The sequence below is a fragment of the Ostrinia furnacalis genome, unplaced genomic scaffold (assembly GCF_004193835.3).
Source record: "Ostrinia furnacalis isolate ACB-3 unplaced genomic scaffold, ASM419383v2 OfSCF1073, whole genome shotgun sequence".
Taxonomy (NCBI): Eukaryota; Metazoa; Arthropoda; class Insecta; order Lepidoptera; family Crambidae; genus Ostrinia; species Ostrinia furnacalis.
Window position 1 is genome coordinate 150,513 of NW_021131312.1, and position 24,167 is coordinate 174,679.

Genomic DNA, 24,167 nt, shown 5'->3' on the forward strand with positions numbered 1-24,167 from the left:
CAGTCAACTAAAATAAAGGAAAGGCGATAAAAAGTTGTATGTGATTATGCTCATTTATTTCTTATCCTTTTTCTGGATGCTGTATTTTATAACATTTTCTCATTCCTCTTATGATACGTTACATTTTTTCTTCACAATATTCACCAGGTGCAAACTTTTGCCTGCCATTTCGCAAAAAGGTGGCAAAGTTCCGAAATATGGCGACGCCTGTAATATTTTTCGGTGAACGCCGATCTGATAGCGCGCGCTCGTCATAGCGGGCACGCTGCAAATTATCCATTTTGGTAATTGAACGGACGAACCACCGGCCGGGGTGGAAGCAGGCCGGCCATATTGGCGGGAAAGTGAATGAAATTGAAAAAGATTTTTTAAAACAAAGTCGTCTATTAAACACTTTTTAGCTTCAGACCAGCTCCAAAGTAGTGTTATTCAGATTCCTTATGAAAAAAAAAACAATCAGAAGCTAAATGCACCTTGCATATTAATGTACATACTAGGGGTGACAAAAAAGATTCTAGTTTTATATGTTATTAAGTATTAAAAGTGGTGTTATTAATAGTTGAATTGGTGCGCGCTCTAGAAGCACTCCCACTTGTATAGACACCTACAGAAGACCAGCATCGGGGCGTCTTTTGGCATCTCGACACGTCTTTCACTGAATAAACAGTTTCTTCCTTTCAATCAAAGTAACCGGTTGGCTGTTACATCTTGCCTATGGCTAAATGGAGGAATTTCCTGGCACCTCCCGCGTGAATATTTTACCTGCCGCTGCTCACTTCAGTTTTTTTCATTTTCGAATTTAATCAATAAAGCTCAGGATTTACAACATGGTTATCACATTTCTGAAATGAGAGTTAGCGTAAAACGGACTCGGTTAACCCCTAATATTGAAGATGAGCAGATGTCATCTAATTGGCACGATTTTTTGGCCTTATTTTTTACCACTCTGCTTGAAATCTTTTAAAAAGTTGTCATCATTTCCAGCGATTTCTGTTGCCAAGCCAGACTACTGTATTCTAGGAAAATCCCGTAGCCCCAAGAATTCTAGAACCCTGCAGAACTTAATCAAACCATGTTCGCAGAATTATTAATTCCTCAATTCAAATTCTGTATTGTAGGAAATTCGCTGAAATTGTATATTAGGTATGTGTAGGTGTTGTTAGTCGCAAAGTCGCAGCAATCATAGCAAGCTTGATGTGCTATAGTATAAAATACCTACTTAGAGGTGTCGAAGGATTGACTACAACAATCCAAAACAGATGAATAAGTAGATATAGATACAAACAATGGCAATAATTAAAACCTTAAGAAAGATAATGTGATACCGCAGACTGTATGTGTTTCTTTACTATCAACTGAGCTGCTAATTGTCTGTAATATGTTTCAAAACGTAGTTCCCTTCTCTACCTAGTGACAATCGTCATACAATTTCCAGCTTTATCTCCATCTTAAACCACAATCATAACTTGTCTGGCTCGCCTAACCCCGTGTTAGTTCGTCAGGTGCACAACACAGGGGTCCATAATCGCAGGTTTATTATCATCCCTGCTGAAATTGAAACGTGGGTGGGATGTAACACGACGTGACAGACGGGAGAGGGATGAATGTAACGTGTGAGGAAATTATATCGTGTGTTGTGAATAAATATAGTATTATAATAAACGCTTTGGAGGATGAAACAATGGGCAAATTGTTGTCGCTTACTAAAGTGAGTTAAATAAAAATAGTTAAACGAGGTAAAATCTGTAAAAGACGCTGAATTTTTTTTTAAGATATCATTAGCCATTAGCTGAAATACTTAGATCCTAAAATGTGAAAATCGTTGCGTTATCAAGGAATAATTATTATTAGATTACTCTCTAAATCTTACTACTAGTTACTAGTAATGGCTATTTGGGCTTCAATAATAATTAACACTTTATTAAAATCGTGCTGCCAAATAAACAGTTCGGCCAAACCTACGCATGCAGCCCAAAATTGTATTTGTAAATACATATTCAATTCTGGAAAAAACTAATGCAAAACTGGAATTTATCACGCAGTTAAAATAAAACAAAAGAGGACGTCACTTCGTGCGGGTAACGATGTACACGCAAATGCCGCGTGACAACGTGTCAGCCCGAATGTATGTTGCTCACTTAAATATTGTACGTTTGCAATTTCTGTGGTTGAAACGTCACTGAGCTAGTAGGTATTTGCACGGGAAATGTGTTTCGTTTCACGTGTTGTTTCGTTGCAGTGGAGGTAACCTCTTATATTTTACGACCCATTGCACGACGCAAATAAACACGGCATCGTTATTGTCAGTGACATAATCCTACTATTATTATACTCAACATCAAATAAATCGCACCTTCCGCGACGCGAACTTTAAAGATTTTCTTCTGACACAATCATGGTGCCCCAACAATATTGGTGTTATTTGAAAGCCCAATAAATATCCTTTAAGAAAAACACATTTAATTTCTTAATAAAATTATTAACATATACCATAAATGTGACTTGAAAAAATACCTCACTTTGGGCCCACCTCTGGTATCAATTAGACCAATTTTTATGGATATAAAACCAAATAATGATCTCACGTGTCCTCTTTAACAGATGGATAGCGATTAATCCCAACTTAAAAGTTGTATAGCCATAAAAGTTGGCTCAAACGTAACTACCTATTTTTTGAAGAAGTGACTCTGGATCCTTCTAAAGACACATTTATGGGGTAAAAACCTTTCCTTTAATGAAATGAAGGTTAGAACTAGGTTTTGAAATGGTGCCAATATTGGTGGGAAGCGGGAATGCATACGTTTGAAAGTGCTTGTCGCGGGAGGTGCGATTTATTTGATGTCGAGTGTATTATAAATGCGAAAGTTTGGTGTCTGGATGTTTGTTACTCTATCACGCAAAAATTACTAAACGGAATTTGATGAAAGTTAACAGTATAACAGTATTACTGTTTGTAAACCGGAATAACATATAGGCTATAATTTATGACGATCTGTGACAAACTAAATTGGGAAAAAGCTAGTTAAATAATAAATCTAGAAAGACTGATTATGACAGCCATGATTCTTTGGAGTGATAAAATAGTCCTAAAGCCTGGTCCGTGAGCATGTAGAATCCCGTCCAATGACCCCAAGCTGCCCATCCTTATCGCTCGCACGTAACTATGTTGCTGTCGCGCTCGCACACTCACTGCGGGCGCGCGTCGCACAGTCGCGACAGCAATATAATTACGTGCGAGCGATAAGGATGGGTAGCTTGGAGTCATTGGACGGGATTCTACTTGCTCACGGACCAGTCCCCCTAGACAAAACGCACTTTTTGATCGAATCGAAAATCGAATCCGTCAAAACTCCATACAAAAAAGGGGCTTTTCGACCACTTATCGACTGGTTTGCGATTATAATTTGCACTTTGTCTAGACCCACAGGTTTTAGATATTCTCATTGACTCATTAATCTTGGTACCTTATTTTTCTGCGTAAAACAGATACACGGAATATTTTTTCAAACCGAAGGTTTTGCAGTTTTTTTTTATTTTCTATACTTTTTACGATAAAACGCAAATGGCCGTTTTTACTTTACGACCACTAACGTTTATCTAAGTTTAAAAATCTCTCACAAAATATAAACATAAGAAATCTCGTTATAAAACTAATAAACGTTTTATTTACATATTAATAACAGTGCCGAAATATCGGAAACTCAAAATTTGCAATCTCGTTAATAATGATAATTACATTAGTGACCGTGAAAGTTTAAAACAATATTATTGTTTTATTCACTAATAAATTACAAAATAACAAATCAATGTTGATAGCCGGCTCTACATCTCAGCCGTCGATTCTCACCTAAAATTGAAACCGTCGCGACATATCTCGCAGACGGGCAGACAGAAGACGAATGAATTGCTGTTTTGTTCCCTAAAATGTATAGCCATTTTACGTTTGGGGCCGTGTCGAGGCACCGGAGTGATATAAATGTGCCACGTAACAGTTTTGTTCAGATGCCCAAACTTTGTAAGATATAGTATTTTAGAATCGGGCATTGACAAAACAATTTCACGAAACGAGGCCTCTCACTATAGGCCTTATATAGAAGCTCAAAGTTGCTCAGCGTGCTATGGAGAGGGCTATGCTTGGTGGTTCTTTGCGAGATCGAATCAGAAATGAGGAAATCCGTAAACGAACTAAATTTCACTTGTCTCAATATCATTTTACCGTTATATACGTACTGAAAGCGCAGTGTAGGACGTCCACTCACAGGGTGGTCAGACAACCTCATAAAGGTACGGGAAGGCGCTGGATGCAGGCTGCTATCAACCGGTCTTTGTGGAAATCATTGGGGGAGGCCTTGTTCATCAGTGGACGTCCTATGGCTGAAATGATAATGATGATTAATATAATTTTAGGCAGCAGTCCTTCAGGCAAACCAAATTAATTTTGGTGTTATGAAAAACTCCGTCTTACTCGTCGTTCCTACTAGTAATACATACTGATAAATGTATTGTATAAGGTATTATACAGATAGACATAGTGGACCCGGCGAACTTCGAACCATCTATCAAAAATAATGTAGGAATATAGGTAAAATATTTTTCTTAAACTATTCAATACAGACAAACAATCAAATCTTTTATTAGTACTTAGAGTAGATTTTGAAAGTATTCATTACAAAAATTAGAACTTATTAGGGGCTGTATTAAACGTTTTGTATTAGGAATACAGAATTGTGTGAAAAATAAGATTATTACTCACTTTAAAAGTTACTCTTATTATAGATGTTTATAAAACCTGATTTTTAATCAGAACCAGGATTAAGGCGGCCTGTCTCGGGGCACCTTTTAATTACATTCTTCGCTAATTATCTGCGAGCTAAGAAACTGGGCCTTAAGTATTCTTTTAGCGGATACATTTTGTAAAAACAGTTTATTATTGGGTAGCTATTAGCGACTTGTTATTAAGAGAAAACATCAAGAAAACAAAGAAAAGAGAGGAGTGTTTATTATCATGATAACGATCTTATAATAAATAAAGAAACTAACTAAAACAAATTAACAGCGTGATCTTTATGAGGTTTTCTTCTACGTTTAGAACTAAGTCAGCCGAAAATAAAATCTAGGACTAAAATTGTGATAAATTCTCGTTACACAAACCAATTAAGTGTAATTTTAGAAAAAAAAAACATGTGATAAACATATTAATTTATTTAATAGGTACTACGACTACGCGAAGCGAGGCAATTATAAATCACCAAACGAAACTTTTCGGACTCGCTGTAAAACACATTAGTCATCCCAAAAGCTCTGTTATTCGCCGAATATCTGTTTAATTGTTCCCCTTAACGACGCCCATAAAGCGACTATTGCTTCGTCATTTAAATTATCGAGCAAGATTAAAATTACTTTGAGGCCGCTCTACATTAACCAAATTACATTTCTGCCTTTATAATGTTTTTATATCTTCACTTGAGGGTAAAGCTGGGGCCACACAGAAGCGGTACTAAAGTTGCTAAGGACGCGGTGTTTGTATGCATACATAGAAATAGTATCGCTCTGCACTGGCTTGAAAGTTTTGACAAACAGCCGGAAGTAAAGCCTGTTGTAGTCAACACACAAGGTTGCAGACCACAAAAGACAATGCCGGANCGCTTCCCGCAAGCTGGTACCGCTTCCATGTGTCCTTAGCTTAATTAAAGTTCGATGGGTTCGATCCCCAGAAACCCTTAAGATCCTCGAATGGACGGCAAATTTAGCCAGCGCCTTAATGAGGGCTAAAGTAGCCATGGAGGGCCAACGCCCGATGAACCTCGAGTGTCACTTAACAGAGTACGTTCTGATGTTCATTATGTTTTTCCGTTCCTTTCTTGCGACGCCGTGCGTTCATTTATCGAATAAGGATGAGAAAAATCAAATCCTGACTACGAACGTCTGGCTTAATTTGGTAAGTGGTAGGAGCCGGGCAGGGCGCCTCTGCCGCTCCGCCTCCGCGCTGATCGCAAGTCAGACTAAAGTGGATGTACATATCGCAGTGAAGCCAGAGGCGGGCGCGGCGTGGGGCGCCGCCCTAGCGGCACAAGTGTCGCATGGAGAGTCGGTGTTAAAGTGTTGTCACAGCGCATATCTTTAGATTGTGTGTAGGCGGCGCGCGCGCCACGGAATGCGGGCGCACGCGCCGCCCGGCCCCCGTCTTGTGTGTCCAGGTCTCGACAGTTGTCTAGACAAATACTGACTGCGCCCTTTCTTTCTGTTTTTGTTGACATCGTCTAACCCAATAGGACGAGAAGAATCAGCTACTTATAACCAATATATGGCTGTCATTGGTAAGTGTGATTAAAATGACGAACTAAATTAACACATAATAAAACTTCTGATGTTTCATTTCGTTACTGTTTACTTTCCGTTTTGAGTTGTACGATCTTCCATCTTTTACTTTTTCTGTCTTGTTACGTTCTTCTTCTCTGACTGTTATTATTGAAAATTGCATAGCGTTGTGGAGTATGCGGCAGTTTTGGATTTCTGTTGGATTAGTTTTTCCTGACATTGCTGACTCGTCGCAGCTGTAGATAGCCGGTAGACCCTCATGCATCCTTCCACGACCTGTCATCCGTTAGATTAGCCCTTCAAACCTTTAGAACGGCCGTCCTTATTCGGAGACCGGCTCAGTCCGCCTGATCGGTGACTCAGGTAAGTGCCTAGCTCTAAAAGCCGTATTTTCAAGTGTCGAGAATGTAGTATTGCCGAAGTGCTCGACTCAACTGCCGTGTACGCCACAACGCGTTTAACAATATGTACTAATGGTTGACAATGAACACTAAACGCTAAACAAAGATATAAATAAATGATAAATTGCCCGATCGCGGCAAATAAGTAATAAATATTAACAGCGTGGTCTAATTCTCGATGTGGGTTTCGCAGTGTTAGGACGTCAATTGAAAGTAACATATTGGTGGATATATTGTATGTACCTGTTATGCACTGACGTTGTTACCGAAACGTGTATATGGACACTGTACATTGATTATGCACACCCCGGGTACCTGCTATATTTTGTTTTGTTTGGCTACAAACGAGGTAGTTTTTTGACTCTGCATGGCCATGGAATGTGAATACTCTTTTTGGGTCCGCCGAGGGCGGGTGTAGGACCCGCTACCATGGTTTGCTTAGTTTGCCTGCGGACTTGAAACCTCATTGGGATGTAATTGAAATAAAACAAAAAACACTAAAAGTATTATTTAAATCCTTTGTCTATTATTTAGATTTTTTTCTGTGGTGCCAGTAGGTCAGGTTTTGAATTTTTGTGACGATTCGTATCAGTTCTTGTGTACTGGGGTTGCGAGCGTACACAACATAATTTTAATTGTTTTGTTACTCAATCCATTTAGAAAGTTACGATCGTTTGTTTCGTTTTGTTTTATGGTTTATTTACAATCATAGTAAAAGTTACGTTTGATTTTGTTTTTCGATAAAAGGAACAAGAATAAATAAGACGGCTTAATGCACATACTTTTCATGTTGGCTGTAAATCTGTGCCTTGTATAATATTTTGATTTGTGTCTTGTTTCCAGCACCAAAGGTATGTTTGTTAAGCGATTTAAAAGATAATTATTTAGCATTTACCAATACGGCAGCTTAGTTTCGAAATGGTAGTACCCCAAGAGTCCTGGTCTTGTGAGATGAAACCGAATGCTATTTGAAGAGCGTACCCTTCGCAGATACTGGATATGATGCTTTTGTTTATCCCCTGTGATTGTCTAATTAAATCTTGGATTATTGTATTATGTGCATGAATTTTACATTTCTGCATGCGAACCCGCTTCTGTATTCTGTACTACTTTATATCTAAGCTTAATTTTATTGTCCATGTCTTATTACTTATGGCTTAACTATGTCTGTATTCTAGCTGTATTTATAAACTTGTTTCGTGTCTATTCAGTCAGGTGCAAAATTATGTATGTTTTCAATACAAAATTGGTGCATATTTCCGCAACTGACTGTTAATTTTCAATTTCGTTGACACTCAATTTCCATGCCGGTTAATCATGGAGGTTTTGTTTAAAATTACTGAATTGGACCGAAATAATCTATATTCAGCCGTGATCAACTGCGCATATGAAACGCAATTGAAACTGAAAGGATATGGATTCGATTCCCTGTTCTGAATAACGCGTGAAATGCTGGAAATTAACTCATTGAAACACTCACGCTTTGTCAATTTGTAATTTGTGTTCTCTTTTGAAGGGTTTCAGTGATATTATCGGTGAATATACGCTCATTCATGTACTTAATACAATTCACAGTAACAATAGTAGAATAAATTATTACGTTGAAAACTTCATATTGTAACGGTACGGCAGCAGTGACAAGCCATGTTAAATATAGATTTTGTCATTTTTTATCACTAACTTAAATAGCCCATTTTAGAAAAAATATTCAAGTCCTTATAAAACAACAGTGAAAGCATCAAAACCTAATGATTGATGCTTTTCGTCCAACTTGCCGACACATAATCCTGTCTTCATTGTTGTTTGAAATTTCCAAATCCTAAAGTTTTGATTACCGAAGACAATATCTTTCACAGGATTATCTTAGTGACGATTTCCAAGTAAAGTCCGATTTCTATGATATTCCATTAAATCCTTTATCCTTTTGAACGCGTTTTAGTTGGAAACTCATTGAATATGTCCGATTGACAAGTTCCTTCAAGGGAGAACATGGCGGGGTTTGCTTGTAATTGGGCACACACTGGCTCTGGGATTTCGGCTGGAAGGTAAAGCTTGAGACACACTACTGTACAATGGGAATTTGTAAATAAAGGCAAAAGTAATTAAATCTCATTATTTAATGAATAGTTAGTACAGCAAATGCTTATAATGACGTGTATAAATATTATGTCATTCAAAGCTAGCAACGAATGTGTAATGTTTTTTTTTTAGTGAGGGAATATTGATTTTTAAATTAACTTTACAATATGGTCCACTCTTGCAGCAGAGTTTTGGGCTGACACTGTGTAGGTTTGTTGTTGACACGATAAGAGGGAAAGAATATGGTCGAATATTTAGATTAAAAAAATAATATGTAGAGTGTAGAGTTCACGTATAATATCGTAATTTGTGTTCGCTAAGGAATAAAAACCATAAGTAAAGTTCACGTTTTTGAAACGTATATTTTTGCGGACATTGTATTGTGTTCCCTAGGGCGTAGACATTTTTCACCGAGTATGCCACTCAACTCACATGAAATGTAGGTACCTTGCGGATGCAGGTGACAGTCCTCNAAGTCCTCACATAAAAGAAATATGGCCGAGACGAAATATGTTCTGACGTATATTCTAAATAGATAGCAATTTCATCCACATCGTGTCTGAATATCTCAAATCTTACATCAAAAATTCTTGCAGCAGTAATATAAGTTGTTTGTGATAAAAGCAAATTGCAAAAGAGACGTCTACATTGCCTCCAGCTCTCTGTTCTTACAAAGTTTTACCCTTGTCGTAATGCGTCTACACGCACTTGTGTCCCGGCTTAAGACACCCAACAGATATTGAGGCAAACTTGGGCAATATTAGCGAGTACCCAGCAAGTTGGTCTGTGAGGCTTCGCCTTTGTCTTTCTTATCTAAATAATACGAGAGATATGTGCCGTCTGCTGAGGTACTTACGGCTTAGCAACTTAATCAAATATGAGAATATTACTCTATGTCTAGTCTGTAGATGATAGTGATGAATTTCGTTACGTTTCATCAGAGGTGGAATTGTGTAAAGCAATCGTAATCATTTGACAGTTCATAACGTACGATTATTCTGTCAAACGCTTTGTTTAACTGACTTTATCGTACGTTATGAACTGTCAAATGATTACGATTGCTTTACACAATTCCACCTCAGATTGGTTCGGGTACAGAGTTTTATGATTCATAACTTTTAATGTAAGCCCACAGGCTAGGTACTCTAAGTAAGCCCAAAGTCAGTGTGTGGAATTACAATCAAACTTTTGATGCCTCGAAATGTTTAAAAGAAAACAACATTTATTTTAGCCTAAAATCCGAGCACTGTTTTATATCGTGTCGCATACAAATGTTGTTTTCTTAATTTTCAGTCAACACACGATATTTTTTCTTTACTGATATTTTATTTTAATTTTCCACACTATCAGCTACTTTAAATATGGTAAGGGCTCCATATAAACAACGAGAAAATACAAAAAAGATTCCCATTTCAAACATGTATAAGCAATTCATAAATTAATTTTCTGTTGGCTTAGCCAAAACAGTCACTAATTTTGAAATTAATGTTTCCCGTTATTATCGGCTTTAATGATTAATTTCATTTGGAGGGCACGTTTTGTTTTCTAAGAATTTTCCATTGTCTATGTCCTCTTCAAGTATCTTTATATCAACTTCCTCGGCTACAAAATATAAGTATCTTAATTTATTCAAACCATTATCAGATTAATATTTAATTCACTCATTAAACCCTTCCCCATTGAAATACTAAATACAATGCTACCTTTTAATAAACAATGATCGTGCCCAAGCAGCTATTAAAGTAACGCAAGACGCATCCGCCATCTTGCTTTAATTCACGACCGCCATTAACCTAAGGACTAGGGCTACATGGAATTATGACAAGGGATATTACTGCCAGTGAAGAGATAATGCCACAGAGATGCGACTTATACAGACAAATAATTAATTTATGAGAAAGTATTTTTTTTAATTCGAAGCACAGCTTTCACAGCTTTAATACCGATTTGATTGTTCAGAAATGAAGATAAGTATTTCAAAAGTACGGCTAGAATTAATATGGTCACGACGTATAATTTAAAAAGAATTTGTTTTGTTTACTGTAAGTAGGTACTACGTAAAAATCGCAATAACACGTAGATATAGTTACAAACCGCACAAAATTTTTCGCTTCAAAATATTAAAGTAGGTACTGCAGCAGTCTAGAACTTGTGGCGTAGTCGCAATAGCAATAACTGAATCCACTTGGCGAATTGTCGCGCATCTGTTTATCGCACCCGCATCTCTGTGGCGGTCGTATAGTCTTGGAGCCCGAGCCATATTTTACTGCAGTTGGAAATAGTCTGGCATACGCACAGATTAACTCATCACCTCTCTTTCTCTCGCTAATTATTTTTGTATGTGCGACAGGAATGGAATGACTACAACTTGAGGTGGAACGACACAGAGTACGGGGGCGTCAAGGACCTCCGAATCACGCCGAACAAACTGTGGAAACCAGACGTACTCATGTATAATAGGTGAGAATAGCAACTAGTGAGGGGAAAACGGTGGAAATAATCTTTGCTATTACAGGAGAAACGAAAAAAAACCTGCGTAATAAAGCAACGAGAAGATTCTGAAGACAGCATTGCAAAAAAAACGTGATATTTTCTAATATTATCTACATTGGGTATTGATTTACGGTAATATTAATTTTAGAACTGTGACTTAGGATAACATGGATTTTTTTGCAATGTATTATTTTCTTAATAACTATCTAAATGTTCAACATTGTGTAAAATATTTTTTAGTAATAATATTGATTTTAGTGATGTGTTCTAATAAGTTTAAACTATTTTATTCTAACATAATGTGTGAAATAGGAAATATTATTTTCTTATTCAGATGGAAGAAAAGTAAAGACGTTATTTATAAATTACTACTTTATTTTTTAACTGGGATATTTTAAGTAGAAAAATAATCATAAATTGACGACTGAAACTTGATTGGTCATCTTAGACCATGATGTTTTCTTTCAAAGTGAAAAAAAAACAATGAGAACTTACTAAGATAAGTATTCTACTGTCAAGTAAAACACTCGTTTCATTCAGTTATTCAACGAAAATAAGCTATAAATATTGGCAGCAATCTCAATAAAGTTCAATTCCGTTTATGTAGAGTAAGTTTTTATCAAGAATTATGTGTGAAACGTTGCCAATACTATCCACTTGACAATGTAAAACGGCTTGCGACTGCCATGTTTGCATTTTAAAATATTATTAAGGCAGATAAATTGTAGTAAATATTGAGTGCATTCCAGAAATTGGTGTTCAGATATATTTTTTATGGAATTTATTCCACCGTCCGTTATGTATTGGATCTCTGTATTGAACGTTGTTTTTATTTTACAATTTTTGAATATAATTTTGTTGATTTATACTGGACATTTTTGTTTCCGGTCTCGATATCATTTGATTTGCTATTGGGACCAAAATGAATGAAACAGAAGGTTTTTTTTGTGATTTCAGAGTTGGTCCTGTAGTGAAAAAGTTGTTTATATTCATAATGTTAATCATCTTGTAAAAACATCGAGACTGTAAAAAAGCATTCAGTATGTGTAATCAAATGACCTTAAATATTTAAGACTATGTGTAAAATCAAAAGTTAAAGTCGCATATAAAATCTAGTAATCAGCCATTTCAAGAATATACTACTAAAAACTTAAGACATTTTGGAAGAATATCTTGCTATTAAAACATAACCCGGTTTAAAATAACTCCAAAATTTTGCTACACTAAGAAATCCCGGCTAACAACAACAAGGTGCAGGATGAGGTACAGTCAGCTGCGTATCTGACTCTACATTTTGTAGCAAGGTCGTACCTAATACGACAGCATAAGGTGCTGTATTGTTTACCTCGATGTGCCTTAACTCGTACAGCATAAATTAAAATCTGCTGCAGTCTGATGAACAGCTAAAGGATTAGGGTACAAATTAGTCCAGTATCTCTTAGCTAGAAAAATAAAACTACTCTAGAATGTATTTTGGCTTGAAAACCCCGACTATCTTAAAATAATACTTTGGTTAGTAGTTTAATCTGGGAGAGATTTAGAGCCACTGTTCTTATTTTACATGCTGAGGATGTCATAGTGGTGATAAATCATTATATTATGTAATACATTGTTCGACTGTGTGACTGCAACTGCCTAGTGCCAAACTAAACATAGCCTGAATTATGGCATACTGATAATGGGTAAGATACATAAACAGATAAAATATGAGTTTACATAAATGTTTATGTCATAAAAAGAGTCATAGATGTTATAACTCTTTGTGTGACTAATCATATGACCTGCATTTGCCCTCAGGGGGGTTTGAACCCAATAAACCCTCTTGTTATGGTCATAAACAACATGTTTGCGGTAATTTATATAAGGGCAATAACCCCTTTATTTCTCTATTTCTTCGCAGAGTAATATGTATGAAGTCTGCCAACTACTGTGTTTATAAACACATTACTTCTTTGTGTCGCGTAGTCGGGTAAAGTTACCCTTTTCGTATCATCAGCAAACGAAGTCACAAGTCTCAAAAAATCTTAGTCAGGGTTCACATAAATAATCCAATTCCAAAGCTTCTTAGCATAAATATTTTAAGTCAAAAGAATACGACAATTTCACAGGTAAATTGGGCGATCATTTCCACCTCCATTCCCCTTATTATCTCGGCTAATGATGACATGAAAAAGCACCCAATTCTGCCAGCATCACCTTAATGTGGTTGCAGTTTAGCGCCTGTCACCCCATTCTGTTGCTAAACAAATTTCCCTGCTAACTGAGGGTGAAAATAGCACAGCTCATGTAAAATAAACCAGTTCATATTGTGCAAAGTAGAGACGAGATTTGTAAAATTCAACACTTTTCATTAGAATTTAAAATTTTGACGTTATTATATGCCAAAATATTGGTCAAAACTGAATGAATATTTTATCATTTTCATTTTCAAAAATGGTTTTTAATTATTCAAATTATAGTAAAACACCACATAACCTGCAAAATACTTATTGAGGTATGGCTATACAGCCATTAATCAAATTAATCATTAATCAACACATCTTAAACATTTTTAAAAATATCCCGCTGAAGCGCGTAGTTTTAAATCACAATGAGAATCTTTCCGTAATTATGTAGAAATAAACAGCATTTTGGCTGTCTGGATTTAATTCATTTACTTGTGTGTGATCTGTCTGTTCTACTTTGATATCCCTGCCAAGCAATGATATCTCTGGCTCCGGGCCAAACGCTCTTTCTTATTCATCAAATTGTACATCGGACGCGCAGGTAACGATTGGGTGAGCTTAAATAGTTTAATGCCTTATCGGTCTATACCTTCTGGCTGACCGCCAGTCGGTTGAAGAAGTTCTGATAGGTTTACGATCCTGTCGGGTATTGATAGGATTCAGTATCAATTGTAGGTTCGGTGATCCCGTGGTTTATTTAGTTATTTCAATTGTAATGCTTGCAGTTTATTCTGAGGCGTGGATCGGGAAAGTTTAAGGTTATTTTCCAATATTTAACTAGGGTTACCATTAACTACACATTAACAAAACTGAAAGCTATTTTATAAATATAAATGCCTGGACAGGTGACATATAAATGCCTGGACGGGTGACAAAAATTTTAATTCTATAAAATGAAAAAGATTTAGCACAAACACATACCTACTATTTCTTTCGATAAATCTTTCTCAGGATTTATTATATCAAAAAACTTAAAGTTAAGCAGCAAACAAGTTATATGTGCTACAAATCGTAGCTAAAAGGTTTATTTATGGTGCACCTTGATCACTGGCTCGCGGCCAGTGCGCTTGTTTTCGACGCTAAGTTCCGAAAAATGTTTTAAATGCCCGTTTTATTGGCATGACTGTACATTTTCGGACATTATTCGGATTAAGGCTTTCGTATCACATGTAAATAAATAAGTAGGGGAATAGAATATTGTTGCATTTCGTTAATTTACAATCGAATTCATAAACATTATTACGATTAGATAATAGATAGTCTAGTCGTATCAAACTGAAAAAAAAGTCATCTGAAAATATCGGTGTATGAAAAATGAAAATTTAGCTGTGCGGACAAATGATTATTTAAAAATATTAAAAAGACAATAATAACATTATGAAATGAACTGAATATTTTCTAGATTTCAGCTTGATCTCAAAATAAATAGAGAAAGATAAGCTTAGAATTATATAAAAATAAACAAACTAAAACTATAAAATCGATTTCTCATTTCCCAAAATAATAATCGGTACTTCAAACATGAAAAACAACAACCAATATCGTTAAAAGGAGGTATAAATTCATCACAAAACAATATTATCGGCAAATGGTGTTCAGAATATTTGGCAGAGTACCTTCGGGAACATAGGAGAAAATTAAACGTAAACACATAAAATATATGGGAAAAGGTAAAACATTTGTTCTGTTTTCGTTTCATATATCGCTTCCATGATCGATACGGAAAATTGTGCCTCTGTAATACTCGTATTTTCGAGAATCTGAAATGAGATCTTTAGTCAAGGTGAAGATTGTCTGTTTACTTCGATTTTGTGATTCGGTATTGAGGCCGACTTATTAGAATTAAACTAGTGATTTTTTTTCGTGATTTTGTATGAATTTAAATTGTAAAGCTTATAAAGCACCCACTAAGACATTACTTAAATGTGCTAATAAAAAATCAAGAATTAGTAGTTATTTTTTCTTCTTTTTTACTTTTTATATTAAATTGTTATGAAAATATTCCGTATAAAATAATATAGAAAACAAAATATTATCCTAAAGTCTCATAGAAAAGGTTTCATTTTCGCATAGCATTTTATTTTCGCTGTTCAAAAGCCCTTAAAATAACCCTTCATTGATTAAACGGGTTTTATTTTGAGATTTTCCCCGTGAAAAATTAGGGCAAACGTTAGGAAAATAGGCCAATGGACGTCGATTTTACACTTAGCTGGGTTTGTTATCAGAAAGGACCAAATAATGTGATATTGTCATAAGCGACACTGTGAGGTGCAAAAACATGTCAACGGGCGTTGCGTCGATGTTAAAGTAACCACATATTTTCTCTAGTACGTCTAAGTTTCATTCACAATATTTCTAGAAAGGGTTTGTACGTACAAATCCATCCTCGATACCAAAAAAAAAGTAGCGTCGATAGCAGTATATTTATCAAACATTCTGCGCTTTTTGGTACATTTCCAGTATAATTTTAGTTTATTCTCAACCCATTTTATTAACTTTTTTAACTTCATAAATAAGTTACAGTGAGACGTATTTCAATTTACGTTTCATTAATATATTCCATTAACATGATTGTTTAGTTAATGGTTTTAATTAAATTTTGCTTCCCATTACCATTCCAGTTAGATTTCGCAATAAACAACGGGTAGTTTCCCATACCGAGTCGTCCAACTTTACCCATTAATCGGGGCAAATCACCAACCTTAATGTATGCAGCTGGTCTAAACAAGTCACCTTAGCCTCCATTTCCCATTACGGTACCGGGACAATCGATCCCTTGTAACGCATAACCCTCCACGAAATTGTTTACATCCATTTAGGAAATTGGGGAATGGCATGAATGGCCAGTCATATTGGACGGTTGGGCCAATGTTTGTCTATCACGGCCAAGTATGTGAGATATTTTTGGAGAAGGTACAGTTTCTAATCTTACCTATACACGCGTGTAATCTTATAAAAACGTCATTGATTCGGACTTCTGGAGAGAGAAAAAAGACTGATTTAGTTTTTAAGATTCTTTCGTTTCAGCCAAATGACGTCCACTGCTGGACAAAGGCCTCCCCCAAGGCTTTTCATAACGACCGGACCTGCGATGCCCGCATCCAGATTCTTCCCGCAACCTTCACCGAATCGTCAGTCCACGCTAGGGTTTCTGATTTCTCGACCTATTTTTTTTCTCGAGTTTCGAGAATTCTCGAGGCCAAAGTCTCGAGTTTTCTCGGGTCTCGAGTCTTTTAATGAAAACTGCTGAAATCGGTTGAAATTTAATAAAACCACAGGTTTTTTTAATCTAGTATACCTACTTTTATGCACAACAATCAATATTAGAATTTAGTACCACTTATTTTGGTAAGGAAATAAAGAAAAAATCTTCTTTCATAATTAATATTTACTAATAATCATAACAAAAGTCGCGTGTACTTTAAGGATAAATAACAATAAAAAGCTACAATTGAATCACTTGTTTTCTAAAGAACACAAGACCAAATAACAAAATTACGTATATTAATAAAAATTAAATAAATAAATTTTAATTTTTTTTTTAGACTAGTCGATACTACGCTTCCACGCAATCTATGCACATGTCGTGGCAGCTTTTAATTAAGGCTACACTATAAACACGTATTGTTTTCAATGTTTTTTCCAGTTAATTGTGTATGTCTTGTTAGCTGTCCTTTTATGAACAAAAAAAACTTTTTAATAAATTTTTAAATTTCTTACAGATAACGACTTGAATAAACTTTACGAGGAGGCACGAGTACCTAACCTAACGTCTGTTAGGTAAGGTAACTGTCTAGTTAACAAATTTTTCAGTCTTTAAATCAGTCAGATTAAACATACATAATAAATATAGCATACTCGTTGGTGAACATTATTACTTAGTTTCGATTGAGATCATTACTTGCAAATCAAATCAGTTAAAACAGGAAAGACTACTTAGGCCAGTCTAAAAGCAACGTTGACCTATTAAATAATAAAAAACTTACTTTTGTCTAAGAAAATAGGCTTTCAAGAATATTAAAGCTTCTTAATTTTTTTCTCGTCTCGAATGAAGCCAAATTTCTCGAGTTTTCTCGAGTTCGAGAAAGCTCGAGCAGAAACCCTAGTCCACGCTACGTCTTTAAGATTATTGTTAGTTATTATTTTAGAAACTAAGAATACTTTTTATAATTCCAATTCATATAATACTTGAAAGCGACCCTTATTGATTATAAAAAAGTAATAAACAGGGTCATCCTATTGCTTACTTTACGTCTCACATCATGAGTATTCAATAGAATCATAAGCTGTTGCATCTTTGGCCAACATTGGGCACCGCCTCCAATATTGGGTTCGCCGCCGAACGTTGGCTTGCCGCCAGCGCGGGCCGCGAACATTCGATTATGAAAGCTTTTAAATCACTTACAGGCTGTATAATGGTACGTTGTTTGCTGTCTTCGCAGCGTTTAGCCGGTGGGTTCGGATGACGTGACACCGAAGCGAATGTTTTGATATATTACGAGTATGTGGGTCAGGTTATATCTCACACCGAAGCAAGCGATTAAAATAACATGGTTCAACGTAAAATAGAAGTTCAAACCGAAGTTACAGAAGAAGTTACATTACAATAACATGGTTTAACGTAAAGAAATAACACGATGACTCGAAGCTTTTTGTAGTTTGGAACTAGCTGTGTAAAAAGTCCAGCATTTTTTTTAGATAAATTAATCTACGTGGACAATTTTATGAAATATAATAATTCAAGAATCTTAACGTCAGTGCATTGAATTTAATTATATTTCAGTTTATATTATTTCATTGCTTGTTAATTTTGGATTAAACAAAACATACTACTAAACCGCNTATTGATTCGGACTTCTGGAGAGAGAAAAAAGACTGATTTAGTTTTTAAGATTCTTTCGTTTCAGGCAAATGACGTCCACTGCTGGACAAAGGCCCTCCTCCAAGGCTTTCCCTAACGACCGGTCCTGTGCTGCCCGCATTCAGGTTCTTCCCGCGACCTTCACCGAATCGTCAGTCCACCTAGTACAGTGGTTCTTAACCGGTGGTCCGCGGACCACCGGTGGTCCCTGAAGTCATTCCAAGTGGTCCACGAAGTGCACTTGCACACCTTGGTCAAAACCAATTTTAACTGATTTTTGCAGTCAAACTGGTTTTGACCGATTGAGGTGGTCCCTGACAAGATAGAAATTTGGTAAAATGGTCCCTCATGACTTAAAGGTTAAGAACCACTGACCTAGTAGGAGGCCTGTCCACGCTACGTCTTTAAGATTATTGTTAGTTATTATTTTAGAAACTGAGAATACTTTTTATAATTCCAATTCATATAATAATTGAAAGCGACCCTTAATCATTATAAAAAAGTAATAAACAGAGTCGTCTTATTGCTTATTTTAAGGCTCACATCATGAGTATTCAATAGAATTATAAGCTGTTGCATCTTTGGCCAACATTGGGCATCTCTGCCAATATTGGGTTCGCCGCCGAACGTTGGCTCGCAGCCAGCGCGGGCCGCGAACATTCGATTATGAAAGCTTTTAAATCACTTACAGGCTGTATAATGGTACGTTGTTTGCTGTCTTCGCAGCGTTTAGCCGGTGGGTTCGGATGACGTGACACCGAAGCGAATGTTTTTATTTATTACGCGTTGGATCAGGTTGAAGCTCACACCGAAGCAAGCGATTAAAATAACATGGTTCCACGTAAAATAGAAGTTCACACCGAAGTTATTACATTCCAATTATATGGTTTAACGTAAATAAATAAACTCGACGACTCGAAGCTTTTCGTAGTTTGGAACTAGCTGTGTAAAACGTCCATTTTTTTTAATAAATTAATCTACGTGGACCTGGACATACAATATTTTTTGATAAACAATTTATGAAATAGGGATCATAGCACAATTCAAAAATCCTAACGTCAGTGCATTTATTAGACAACAGTGCTATTGAATACTTCAATAATATTTTTCAGTTAATATTATTTTATTGCTTGTTAATTTTGGATTAAACAAGATATACTGAATGATCATGTGAGTTTAGCATAATTATTTACATCTATTCTTTTATATATATTTTTTCCATAACCGAGCCTAGCTGTATGAAAAATACCAACAGCTACTCCTTTACAGTTAAGTATATTATGTAGACTACAAAAAGTTTTTCAAACTTTAGCAGTCAGATTATGCCTCGGTGTAAATGCGGCCTACCGAAACACGTATCGCTGGCCGCGTGCCAAGCCGGCGTGGTTACACACTTTTCAGGAGCTTCGTGCACTGAACACGTAGCGCATAAATATGATGATGTTACTACGATGCATTATATTCAAATTGTTCCATACATTTCACGGTTTTTGAACCTAAGTGGCTCATACATATCTTACACTAGGGTTGTGCGTCAATTCTTATTATAAAAAACGGTTGCTGCGAAAGCTGTATATCCTACGAAAATAAATAATAATCTTGCTTTCGTAGTATACTACGGCACATCATATCGCTGTACGAAAACATGAAATAATTATGTTTTCGTAGCATACTACGGAACATCGCCGCTACGACGGCTACGAGCAAAAAGTTCGTAGTATGTCGTAGCAACAGCGACCTCGTAGTGTATACGATATGGGATGATATATCAACAGTTTATTAAATTATGTCGTGACTACCTACATAGGTACTATGGATAGCTATGACAGTTTGAATTATCATTTGTTATGTTATTGATAACATATTTAACAAGATAACAACCACGTAAATGTAATTCAGAAACACCGTAAAAGGATTCTCTACAGGAAGGAACAGATTAAAAATGCACACTGCAAAGTACTCAAATAAGTACGTTAGAGGTCTTAGTTTAAGTGGTTTAAGTAGCAAGTGCATTTTATTCGAGAACTTAGTGATATTACTAATAGTTTTTTTTTCAGTACTTAATTATCGAAGTGCAAAACGTCTAAACTATTCTTCCATCTGAATTACAGTATTACAGTAGGTATTACTTAATTTTAAATATTTTCTCCAAAGTGACTCAATAAAAGTGTATTCACAATGTAATTTAAGTGCACAGTTCCGGATTCGCGTCCCGGCTGCAGCAGACAAATTGCAGTTTACTGCACTTTCTTGTATTCCAGTTTATGACTGCACAGGGCTGACGACTTTGTATTAAGGAATATTTTAATTTGATAATTGTGTTAAGAGTATTATTATTTTAATTTGATAATAGTGTTAAGAATATTATTATTTTAATTTATTGATAATCTAGTGTGAATCAATTGAATTAGCTGAGTTATAATTATAAGTTAGTTAACATTTTACCGGTAAATGACTCATTTTGTTTATTAATATCCTAATTAATCTTTTGTCACTGGCCTTATTGCCTTCTTAAAACCTGAGTAGACTAGATTAGAAGAAAAAGTCTTATTGGTGTAATAATTATATGTAGACACTGTTTACTACTTTACATTTGTAAATAAATGTATTAAAGATTCTAAGGCCCGTACTTTAAAAAGATGTTTACAACTCAAATATTCTCATATTTCAAGTAACATAATATTTTTGATGTTGAACTACCTCAAGACCACCTCAATCTATTCATAAGTGTAGATTTGTAGTCAAGTGTCGCTTTTATAATACGGGTCTAAGATTTAAGATCGCAGCCCTAATATGCAGACAGAAGACTTCAAGTAGCAGTAACTCAAATGTGTAGTTGCATACTTTACAGCTCCGTAAAGTTAGCGATGATTTGCGCAGTTAAATGCTAAACATTACCATGGCAATACAAACGTAGCATAAAACTGGCGGAATTGACTTTATGACTCTCGTTTTTGAGGCTATTTTAACATAACAATGTAAAGCGTATAAAGCCGAGTTTCTAGCGCCAAAGTTTTGTTTGGGGCGTTCAAAGAGATGTTTAGTCAGATCCTCCAGTTCTTTGTATTGAAAGGATTCTTTGTTGTATAAAAAGATGTATTTTACAAGTAAATGTAAAATAATATTCACGTAGACGTAACGTAACGGCCAGTTGCTGATAAGTTGTATCCTACTACTTTTTTATTTGTTGCTTTTCATCAAAGATTTATAAGTTAACTTGAGTTCAAAGATATGACTTGTTAGCAACGTGGCTGCAGTGTATAAACTTATCTGTTTTTTTTTCAGTTGTTTCTCATGAAACTAAACTAGGTATTGCTTAATTACAATACAGTAATAATGTGGTAAATTTTAATTTCATGGACAGAAAATATTGGAATTTTAAATTCAACTGTGTGAAATTGAGAAACTTTACCTAAGCTTTAAAATCTGTGCAGCAATTAGATGTGATATTTTTTATTTGCAATAATAATTCGATAGTTTTTGATAAGACACAATGTGTCCGTCATTATAATTCAGTAATTTTACTGCGCAGATTATTAACTTAAATATTGTTCAATGATGCAGCTAAAACAACATTATCAAAATATAATTTCAAACCTAAATATGTTACGAGTTTGTAACATAATTAGGTCAGGTTCCATACGATATATTAACACATTGATTTCATTTCATTTCATTATTATTTTATGCCTTTGATTTATAATCGCTAATAAACGCGTAAACTGAAATAATGCTATTGGCGTAATAAAACATAACCATTAAACATTTAAAATCATTAAACATCATTAACATTTTCATATTTTCATTATTAATTTTTAAATCATCTAACTAAACTTTTCTTCATAAATGTGACAGCACAGTAGGAGGTATCTCCCGAATGTGACGATTAGTACTTCAATATTTCAAAACCATTTTATTTTTTTTATAAAAAGTAACAATCGTTCGCGTGGAAAATTGAGCCTCCTACTCAGTGCTGCCACAACTAAAAACAGAATAAAAGTACATGGCACTCTAGTCGCTGATTTGATATACCACGTGCATCGTCCCGCTAGTCAGACTGTTTACAAAAACAATGTCAAGGAGGTTGTAGTATTTGAAAAAAGAAGTTACAAAACATTATAAACTCCTTGCAAAAATTCATTAAGTCCAAAAATTAAGTAAAGTGATTGATAAATTAATGAAGTCTGCCAAAGCGAGAGGATGACCTCTGTATCGTAAATGATTAAATTATCCATAAAATCCGTATTAATTTAATCATCGACTTTACAGTAATAAAAGTCCCAGATGAATCCGAAGCACTATAAAACGATCATAAAACTTGTAAAATAAATTAAATTAAATCATAACGCCGCCTTAAACTCTCTAAAGCTTTTAATATTGCTTTTCTATTTAAATACTTTTCCGTTTAAATTATAAATGAGAAAGGAACACGTATTTTATGTTTACCGGCACTTATTCTGGCTTTTTCTTAAATTAAAAGAAACAATGCTTTTCCGATCGCCAATTTACTTTGAAATACTTTTGAATCAGTTTTTTGATTAAACACAAGCCGATCGTTGCTGACTTTCAGATTAACTTTTTAATGAAATTTTAGAAGCTTATTGTCGTAGCTACTTTTATATAACATTTGTTTGATAAAGTAGCGAGTTGATGAGGGTCACAAGCTCTGCGTAATTCTGTGAATTTGCTAGATCGTTTGTTCCATTGTGAAGTCTGTTGTCTAATAAATAGCATTTAAGATAACTTTAAGGTCTAATTTGTAATCTTATGCTATTGAAACGAAAGTTTTAATTCAATTTTGATTTTTTTCGAGTTCGAATGAGATGCTCATTTATTTTTCAAATTTTAAAAAATAGTTCTATTTTGACGTTCACTTGTTTTTTATCGATGGCAACTGATAGAATGTGGAATTTCTTAGTGCTGACGAGGGTTTTGACGGGACATACCAGACCAACGTGGTGGTCAGAAACAACGGCAGTTGCCTGTACGTGCCCCCGGGCATTTTCAAGAGCACATGCAAGATAGACATCACGTGGTTTCCCTTCGATGATCAGCATTGTGACATGAAGTTCGGTAGCTGGACCTACGATGGCAATCAGGTATACACTAGGACGTAAACTTTGCGTGGGTAAACAAATTCACGCTTTTGATATGTCCATACAAGTCCTTATTATTTTTTGTTGCTCTAATTCACGATTCCACATTAGTTGTCATACAAATTCTAACGCGAGGCTCTTGTGTGAATCCTTATTATATCCATTACAAATCTTACCTATCGTTTCTCCTCAAATATGTAATATATTCTACGATGCCCTATTAATAAGAATGAATTTGTTTCTACATATTACGCAAGTTTTATGTCTAAATTAGGCAAGTGGCTGCTTCTACATGTACTAAATACAAATTCGGATTGTCATTATCAATTTTATGTGTTTTACTTGGATTTATTGGAATCGCGTAGAAAACAATTTTGCACCATAATCATCTTATACTTGGCCGCAATGTTGGCCACAACTTTCAAATGTTTGTCCTAGTTCTCCACAAAATACCAAAACCTTTTGTTTTTGGAGTTTTGCCAGGTTGCGCTATCTGCCGAAATGTGGTATCCTTCCTGCTAATAATGACAGGTCGTTAGCCAGTACTGACGTTCAGGTGCACAAATATTCACCTCTGGGTTCTTTTTAAGGGACCATTTCGAATAAAAATGGAGAGTCGGTTATGCTTCACTGCACTTTTAGGTAAAATTCCATTTTTAGATGTTACCTGTAAAAGCAGCTACTGTTTGACAAA

General features: G+C 35.3%; 1 protein-coding gene across 1 annotated transcript in view; it reads left to right on the forward strand.

Annotated features, from left to right (window-relative positions):
- nAChRalpha6 (nicotinic acetylcholine receptor alpha6) overlaps positions 1-24,167 on the forward strand; it is a 147,606-nt gene that overhangs the window by 108,840 nt on the left and 14,599 nt on the right. The window contains exons 3-5 of the mRNA XM_028302085.1: positions 6,273-6,317; positions 11,149-11,258; positions 23,296-23,476. Of these exons, the coding sequence (XP_028157886.1) occupies positions 6,273-6,317; positions 11,149-11,258; positions 23,296-23,476 (336 nt within the window). The remainder of the gene's footprint in view (positions 1-6,272; positions 6,318-11,148; positions 11,259-23,295; positions 23,477-24,167) is intronic.